The 9,847-nt window shown below is 24.8% G+C and overlaps 1 protein-coding gene across 1 annotated transcript; it reads left to right on the top strand.

Moving 5' to 3' along the window:
- The first annotated feature begins 436 nt into the window (after window positions 1-436).
- Window positions 437-9,203, top strand: LOC117173343 (peroxisome assembly protein 12). The gene is made up of 7 exons (XM_033361838.1): window positions 437-546; window positions 652-942; window positions 2,758-2,866; window positions 2,955-3,145; window positions 3,233-3,601; window positions 3,665-3,750; window positions 9,010-9,203. Exons 2-7 carry the CDS (start codon window positions 823-825, stop codon window positions 9,119-9,121), a joined length of 987 nt encoding a protein of 328 aa, XP_033217729.1. The 5' UTR covers window positions 437-546; window positions 652-822; the 3' UTR covers window positions 9,122-9,203.
- The last annotated feature ends 644 nt before the right edge of the window (window positions 9,204-9,847 follow it).

Here is a 9,847-nt window from a genome sequence, read left to right as displayed (position 1 = left end):
CAATCTGAAAAATCTCTATCCCATCCACACACTACTCCTTTCCCCTGCCGAGTGAGTCACGCCTACCCCGAAAGGGAAATGGCTTAATGGTGTAAAAATAAAAAAAAATAATAAAGTCTTTAGTTACTTCTTTTAAATTATAATTTTTATTATTTTAAAATCCTTTAGTTATTTTTTAAATTTTATTTAACTAAGAAACTTTTAAAAGTATGTTTTTAATTTACATAATATCGCGAAGAGCACAAAGACCGGGGGTTTTTTCAAACATTTAAACTCGTTACTTTTTTTTTAATATTACGTTTTTTATTCTTCTAAGCATATTTTGCGATTAGTAGAATTGGCTTTCTATTGTTAAGCGCGAAAATTTACATTTCTAAAAAGTAGTTATTATGCTGTTTAGAAACAGTGTTGGTTTTATTTTAAGGTAAAAACAAAAACCAGTTTGTAATTGCGGTTACTCTGACTATATTAAATCTACATAAATCTGAAATGTAGCGTAAAAACCGTAAAAACGTAAAAAGGAGAGGCAAAATAACCTCTCTCTGTGTAAGTAAAAAGGCTTTTTTTTTAAAGAAAGCAAATTGCTTATTTTTCTGTTGATTTTATGTTTCTGTTATTTCTTATACGTGAATGGCGTGATCATGCGAACAGCTGTTTTCTGTCAATAAACTCAACTGTCACCTGTCAAAATGTTTTTTTCATCGATGTGCAGTTCACTTCACACTAGTGACAAGCGAGCAAAATAGAGAAGAATGAAGGAATTTTCATTACCATGTTACATGTTATAAAGCTGTAGTAGATAATAAAAGAAAATAGAAAATCATGGGTGAAAAGGGAGTGAATTTGACAGGAATTTCTTATGCGAAACCTTCCCTTTTTGAGATTGTAGCTCAAGAATCTTTGGCGTCTATTCTTGAACCTGCGTTTGGTAAAGTTGTTTCGGTAAGGTTATGTTCTTATGTTCATGTCTTATCTTTTTCAAAATATTTTAATTTAAATCTGTCTGGAATTCCAGTTTCTTCAAAACTGCAATATTTTATCTAATTGTAAACCTTTTTAATTTGACTAAATTCTACAATGAAATATGCACATTCAAAAAACAGCGTACTATTTTCTTATCACATTTTTATCGCGCTGTACAAAGTGCAACAAATTATTTAAAAAAAAACAGGAATAATAGCTTAAAAAGAGATCAAAACAGGGGAAATAGGGTAATAATTTTCACGAAAATGGAGGAAAATAGAGGAAAGATCAAACATTATTTTACTGACATAAAAGGAGAAACCATCATACAAAAAAAACTTTTCAATAATGTTCAATTTTAAGCGAAATTTCCAAATGACAAATTTTAATTTAAAAAATGTATTACTGAAAGAGAACATCCGAAACTGAAATTCCTGACTTGGTAAATTTCTAAAATTACTTTTGGAATTTAAAATAAAACTGTAATTGGAAAAAATTGCATCCAAAAATATATTTTGTTCAATTATTGTTATTTTAAATTTCAACAATAGTTTTAGAAACTTTAAACATTACAAATTTTGTTATAAAAATATTCGATTATTGTATTTTTATTAAATAATGAAATTTGTAAAAAATTGTAATTATTTAAATTTGAAAATTTTCAAATTTGGTAATATTATAAGCAGTCAGGAAGTTTCTAATTCAATAATAAATAATATTTTTATATATTATTTTTTTAAACCAAAATTCATGTTGGTAAAATATTCCAAAAATTTCAAATCGAAATATATTGCACTTTTAACGAAACAGTTGAATTTTCAACCAAATAGTTGATTTTCCGACTAAAAAATATTAAGTTTTCCACCAAAAATGGAGTAGTTAAATTTTTATTTAAATAAATTACTTTTTTCCAGTTAAATTCAACGAAAAAATACGAATTTTTAACAAAAATGTTCAATTTGAGACCAAATAGTTGAATTTTATACCTACAAAGATCAATGTTGAAATAAAAAAGATCAATTTTTAACAAAGAGTTTAATTTTTTATGAAAAATTATTATTCAGTCAAGAAACAAAAATTCTACAAAATTCTTAAATTTTTGGCCCATAAATACGATTTTTCTACAAAACAGTTCAATATTCAACCTGAGACGATGAATTTTCTGAAAAAAATATTTTGTTAAAAAAAATCAACTTTTTTGTAGCAAATTCATCTTTCCAGGTTGAATATTGAACTGTTTTGTAGAAAAATCGTCATCGTCTTAAAAAATCGATTTTTTGTGTTAAAAATTTAAGAATTTGGTAGAATTTTTTTTTCTTGAGTGAATAATAATTTTTTATTAAAAATTAAAATCTTTTGTTGAAAGCTGATCTTTTTGGTTTCAACATTGATCTTTGTAGGTATAAAACTTTGCTATTTAATTAAAAATTCGTATTTTTCGTTAAATTCAACTCGTAAAAAGTTATTTATTTAAATGAAAATTTAACTATTCCATTTTTGGTGGAAAACTTAACATTTTTTAGTGGACAAATCAACTATTTGTTTGAAAATTCAACTGTTTTGTTAAAAATACAATATATTTCGATATGAAATCGTAGGAATATGGTAAGTGCATGAATTTTTATTTAAAATATTTTTATGAATTGTAATTTAAAACTGCTGCATCAAAGAATGCTCATAAATAATTTTTTTACAGTTTGCTTCATTATAATCCTACAAATGACAAAAGAATAAGCAATAAAGTATCATTTTTCGCTTTCACTGCATCTTTTTTTTTTAAATAAATTATACTAGGTATTAGCAGGACACAATCCCGAAAAATATGGATGGTTACTTCGATGGAACGATGAGGCATTTCTTCTTTTGAATGGTGCCTTACAAAATTATTATCTGAATCGCCACAGTTAGTAAATAATAATCTTTTCATACCAATTTTAAAATATCAAAAAGTTACACATCATACAATTATTTAACATCTAAAAAAATTCTAGATGCCTCTTTCTCTGAAAAATTTTACGGCTTGAAAAGAGTGGCTGTGACTGATACAAACACCACCTCCATTTTAAGTAGAAAACAAAAAATAGCCTCTTTAATTTTACTAGTACTTTTTCCGTACATAAATAGAAAACTCGAGGCTCTGAAAAGAGAATACACCGACGAAGAACCCTCAAACAATCTTCCAGTGAGTGAATTTTTTATTTCTGAAAGACAGTTATAAATTTTTCTTTCAATTAAAACATTGAACTATTTTTGAAATTTTTAATTTCAGAAATGGAAAATAAATTTGATAAAAGGTCTCATAAAGGTGTACACAGTTTGTGACGTAATACGAGAGGTTGCAATATTACAGAATTTGTTACTTTATATATCCGGAAAATCAAATTATCCATCACCATTATTGCGATTAATATCAGTGACACTTTCTTATTCTTTCGTGAGGCCAACTGTAGTAATCACAGATCTTTTGTACAAAATAAAAGATGGCACTTTCACCTGGGGTGATGGTGGTACCATTTTCGAAGAAGTTGCTGCAAAATCTTTGGAAGTAGGAGCTTTTTTCCTTCGATTTTTACAATGGTGGGATAACGAAATCTACGCCAAAAGTTTGACTGATCTTCCGACACCAGTGCCTCCAACCGTAAGTTTTTAAATAAAAAAAAGCTATCATTTTCAAAAATTAAAATATTATTTAAAATTCCAGATTCCTGAGGAGGCAAAAAAACTGAGAGGCTTGTGTCCAATTTGTAAAAATGCATTCCGAAATCGTACAGCACTTGCCACATCAGGGTACGACAATTCAAAACTTTTTATAAATAAGGAATTTATTTAAGATGAGTTGAGAAGCAATTTTTAATATAAAATAAAAATGTCGAATTATTGTTTATTTGTTTTCGAGATCATATAAATATAATTTTTCTAGGATTTTAAAGAAAATTTAAAAAGATTTAAAAGAATTTCAGATATGTCAAGTTAAAATTTCAACAAAAATAAGTTCATTTTCAACGAAATTGTTGAAGTTTCGACCCAAAGAAAGACTTTCTACAAAAATTTTACTTTATAACAAAATTGTTGAATTTTCAACCAACTAATACAATTTTTAACCAAAAACGGAATAGTTGTATTTTTAGTTGAAGAAATTATTTTTCAACCAAAAAATACGAATTTTTAACAAAATAGTTAACTTTTCAACAAGAGTAGTTCAACTTTCAAATATGTAGTTGAAGTTCAGTTGAAAATGACAATTATGGAATTTTTAAGCCAAAAAGGCGAATTTTCTAGAAAATCCTTGGATTTTCAACCTGGAAGTATGGATTATTAACAAAAAAGTTAGGTATGTTGCAAAAAATAGTTAAATTTTCAACAAAAGAAGATGAATCCTCAACCGAAAATATATCATTTTTACCAGTAGCACGTTTAACCAAAAAGACGAATTTGCAAACAAATAGTTCAATTTTTAACAAAACAAGATTTTTCAGTGAAAAAAAGAAAAAAAATTGATTGAATTATAATTTGAGACGATATATAATTTTGAATACAAAATAAAAATTTCGAATAAATAATGAATAAGATTTTTGAGAAAGTTCAAAAAGGTTTTTAATGATTTCAGATGTCGATTTATTCCAAAAATGTTTCAAAAGTAAAAAAATTCGCTTTAAATCTTCCCTTCCCTTTTCTTTTCGTCATTTATAGACATATTTTGATTTATTTTAATATCTTTTTAAATTTTCGTAGAAATTAATTTTTCGAAATAAATTTACATTTTGATTACAATTTTTTGAAATTTTAAATTTTTTGTGAAGAATTTCTAAATCTTTTAAACACATTCTAAATGTCTTTTTAAATTATTCGAATTTTTCCAAAATCTTTCTTAAAATTCTCAAAAATTAAAAAAAAATTGCCTTCAAATTTTCCAGATTCTGTTCTCGACAATTTATGAAATGTTTTAGAATGTTTAAGAATATTTTCTTATAGTCAATTTTTCAAAATAAAAACTTAGTTAAAATTTTCCCATAAATTTAAAAAAAATTTTGTTATTGTGAAACGTTTCAAAATTCTTAAGAAGATTTAAAACTTGTTTCCAAATATTTAAATATGTACATTTTTTTACATTTTTGGAAATATCTTCAAGTATTGATTCAGTTTTGAATCTTTTTGAAATTTCTAAATACCTCTTAAACTTTCTTGAATATTTAATAACATTTTGCTTTAAATTCCTCCACTTTCTTTTTCGAAATTTCAGGAAATAATTTTAATCGGTTTCAAATCTGTCATTTTTTTAAACATTTACTTTTCGCAATAAAAAATCAGTATAAATTTTCTCACAAATTTGAAGAAATCTTTAAAATATCTATAATTTTAATTTGAAATTATAGTTTCGAATGCGCATTTCTAAAAAGTTTAATCATTGAGGCCTTAAAAATAAAGTTGTTTTTTTTTGCTGCAATTGCTTAAGTTCGAAAATGTTTGGTTTTAAATTTCTTAATTTTTGGAGGTTTGGGATTTCACAGTGTTGTAGTTTTAAATATTAAATGTTCAATAATTTTTAATAAAATGTCTCCAGAATCAATTTAAAAAAGATGAAAAATTCAGACAATTTAGCAAATTCTACACTTAAAATGAGCAGATTTTAAAACCAGACATTGAATATTGATTTTTTTTTTATTTGAAAAATGTTCCAAAAGGCTTAACATTCCAAACTCTATTAAATAAAAAACCGTATCATAAATTTAAATTTTGCGATTAAAATTGAAATAGTTGAATTTAGAAGCATATAACTGAAAATTTAAACATTGTTAATTTATAAACGATTTAAATTTACTTAAATTAATAGAAATTTATAAGGATTTGAGTACAAAAAACATGTTTATGTCACAATGCTTCGCGTCTACATTTGTCAAAAGTTTTAAATGAAGTTCGGATTCGTTCAAGTTCAAAGTTAAATAATAATTCTTTTGAATTCATTATAAATTTCGATTTTTAGAATTTCAGAAGCTTCGAATTTGAAACATTCAATTTAGTTTTCAATTTCATATTATCAAATTTGAATCGCTTCGAATTTAAATTTAATTAAGTTCAAAAGTAAAAAATGTATAATTATTCAATTTTGAATGTTTTGAATTAGAAGTAGTCTAATTTTTATTATTTTGATTTCGAAATGATTTATTTTTCCAATTTCCATTTGGATGATATCTAATTTCCAGATTTTTGAATTCAAAATACATTTTTTGAATTTTTAACGCTTTAAATTAGAAATGATACAATTATATATCCTTCCTAATTAAATTGTCAAAATTGAAAAACTTTTGTTTGAAAGTTTTTTAAGCGCTTTTATGTGAAAATGATAAAAGTTAAATTCCTTTTCATTTCACTCGAACTATATAGTTGCAATAAATAATTAGGGGTAGCACAGAGTAACTATTAGTCAATTTTGTTCTTAAATCACTTTTACGTTACTTGTTTTAAGATATTCTAATAGACTTCAATAATCCGAAGGTATTTTTAAAAATTATAAGGAATGTTCATGAGCTTTTAAAAGTTGCAAGGGATTTCAAAAGATTATGAGGAATATTTTTTTCTATTAATTCATTTCCCTTAAATTCCTCTAAATTTAATCGAATTTTACTGAAATCAATGACATTTTGTCGATATATTAAATTATTTCTAATCAATTGGAATTCTTTTGAATTGACTTCTAGTCATTAGTTTCTGTTTTTGTTGGAAATTAGTATGGTTTCAAAGATGTGAAGATATTTTAAAATTTATTTTGCATATCATTTGGAGTTCGTTTAAATTCTTTTGAATTCTAAATTCACTCAATTCTACCCGATTCAGTTAATTGATTTATATTTTTGAATTTTTTCAGTTCACTTGATTTCTTCTTAAATTCAGCATGATTTTTTTATGAAATACATATAATTTTTCTTATTTCTCTTAAATTTCTCTAAATTAACTCAATATTTATCTTAATCAATGGAATTTTTCTATTAAAAAAATGTTTCCATTTCATTTGAATTATTTTGTAATTCTTTTAAATGAATTCGAATTCGCTTGAATGTTTCTAAATTCATTTGAATTCTTCTAAATTCACTAAATTCTATTTAAATCAATGGATTTTAAAGTTATTCTTATTTAATTGATCAAAAATTTGTTTCACCTCACCTTAAATTCTTAGGCATTTCATCAAATTATTTTCCATTCCCTTGAACTTTTTAAAGCTTATTCCAAATTTACTGGATTTAATCAAGTTGTTTCATATTAAATTTTTTTTTTTTAATTATTCAATTTATTTTTTAATTTCACTTCGAATTTTTATGAATTTCATTGAATTCTTCTCATTTACCTTAAATTCCTGTAAATTCATTCAAAGTTTACGAAATTCAATAGCATTTTTTAAATTTTGTTCAATTCATTTGCATTCTTTTGAATTAAACTTCAATTGTTTTGCAGGCATTAGTTACTTCTTGGGTTAGAAATTAGTAGGGTTATCAAAGATTTTTAGATACTTGATTTTGTTGTTTTTGTATTTCACACTGAATTCTTTTAAATTCTTTGGAATTCTTTTGAATTTTGTTTTGTTGACTTGAATTCTTCTAAATTCATTCAATACTCTGGGTGGCCGTTTTAATCAAAGAAAAATGCGAACTATAAATTTAAACATTTTTCCATTTGCAGTGATAAAAAATGATACTTCAATTGAACAATTTTTAATGAAATGCAGATAAACTGCAAAGTTTAGAATTTTTAACATTTTAGATTAATGAGTTCCGAGTCAGATTTAATTATAAAAATATAAATCCACGTTATCATTTTCAATGCCCTATTAAGGAATCCATAATCTTTAAAAATTTCAAAATTGTATTATTTTTAATAATTTTAAGCTAGAAACGTTAAAAATTGAAAAAATTAAATTGTTTTTCAATGAATACTTCTTAAAATAGAAGTTAAATTATTTTGATCTTAAATAGTTTAAACATACTTGAAAAGCTTCAAAATTTTATTATTTTAAATCTCGACAAATCTAGAAGTTGTTTTAAATTGATTCAACTTTAAAATTATTTTTGAAATATGTTTAGAACTTCTAAATATATTTTGAAATGAATAGAATATTCCGTATAATTTCTAGAAAATACTTTTAGAAATATTTTAAAATCTTTTTTAATATTCTCTTAAAATAATTTTTCAACATTAAAAATTATTTTCAATTTTCCTAGGAATCTTACGAAAATGTTTTTATTCTTTGAAAGCCTTACACAATTCTTAAAAAGTTTCTAAATTCTTTTTTTTTTAAATCTTCAAAAATCTACATTTTTTTTTCTAAATACCTCTAAAAATTACTTAAATTTTTCTACAAATAATAAGAATTCAATTGCTATTTAAACACCAAAATTCAACAATTTTACTTACAAATTAAACATTTTTTAAAAAAGGAGAATAAAAATGGCAACGTTCAAAGTTTAAGAGCCCCTCGAAATTTTAACGATTCAAGGCTTTCTATCTCAATAATTCAGTTTCAAATTGTTTACTTTCAAATATTTGGTTACAATTCATTCGTCTTAAATAAACCGCCGAGTACTGCTAAATATTAAATAATTATTCTTGTTCCTAATTTGAAAATTTGAAATTAAATGGTTCAAAAATGGAACATTTTTCGACTGAAACAATATTTTAAATTTAATTAAAGCCATTAATTACAAATACATTATTATAGTTATTTTAAAATTAAACATAATTGATAAAGTTTCAGTAGTACGTTTCCATTTTTTTAATGACGAATACTTTCGAATTGAAACAGTTTAATATACTCAATATTTAAAGTAGAGATTCATTTTAAAAATAATGTATTTATACTTACAGTTAATAAAAAACAAATGTTTTTTATCCCGAATTTTCAACATCAAACACTTTTAATTTTTAATTGTTTAAGTCTTCAATACTGCATGTTCAAGACTGCAATATGTTTAATATGTCTTCATTAGGTATAAAATAAAAGTGACTCTCATTTTAAAAGAAATACATATTGTGTAACATGTAAATTTTATTTTTCAGATACATCTTTTGCTATCAATGCATTTTACCTGTGATACAGAGGTATGGAAAATGTCCTGTCACAAATTATCCAGCTACAGAGGACGATTTGATTCGCCTCTACGTACAGTAAAATAACATACACTGTATGTCTGTATAACTTAAATGTACATATGTTTTGTAAAAGAATAAAAAATAGATTTTATTGCTCTGTTTATTACAATGGTCACTGTCTCTGACGTAACTAAAAATCCGTTTCAAGTATCTGAACCTATTCCTACTCAGCTTACGTACTTAACATTTTCCTACATTTTAAACTCGAGTGGAAAAAAGCTTCAACTCGAGAATGGAACTCAAGGCAAATTTTCAAGCGTTTTCTTTCACAAATTCTCAGTCGTTTAATTTCGATTCTAAGTAATTTCCCTACTTTACCGATGATTACAAGGCACTTTAAATCGTCATATTAAAATTAAAATTAAAAAAAAAACACGTTTTCGCTGCCTCAGCGACCGTCCGAATTATTCTCGATTTCAAAAACTTAAAATCCTATTAACAATTCGTGTCTCGAGACGAGTATTGATAAAACTACTAATGACTTTCCGTAGACATCTTAAAAAACTTATAAACTCCTATTGTACAATCTATCGCATGTGAGAATATGGCGAGCTGGTGATCGTACTTTAGATAAAAAATTAACTACGATAGTAAAGGTGTCAAGAAAACCTAATTTTGTGTGTTTTTTTTTAAATCCACTCGGAATACCGAAATCAGATGATCAACTTTCTCAACTGACGATCGTAGTTCTCTAAAAGCCGAAAACGAGGCACTATTGGCTCGGAATTTTGCAATTGTGCAAAGC

Source organism: Belonocnema kinseyi, chromosome 5 (assembly GCF_010883055.1).
Source record: "Belonocnema kinseyi isolate 2016_QV_RU_SX_M_011 chromosome 5, B_treatae_v1, whole genome shotgun sequence".
Taxonomy (NCBI): domain Eukaryota; kingdom Metazoa; phylum Arthropoda; class Insecta; order Hymenoptera; family Cynipidae; genus Belonocnema; species Belonocnema kinseyi.
The sequence above is the reverse complement of the archived record's forward strand: the minus strand, read 5'-3'. Positions and strand labels throughout refer to the sequence as shown.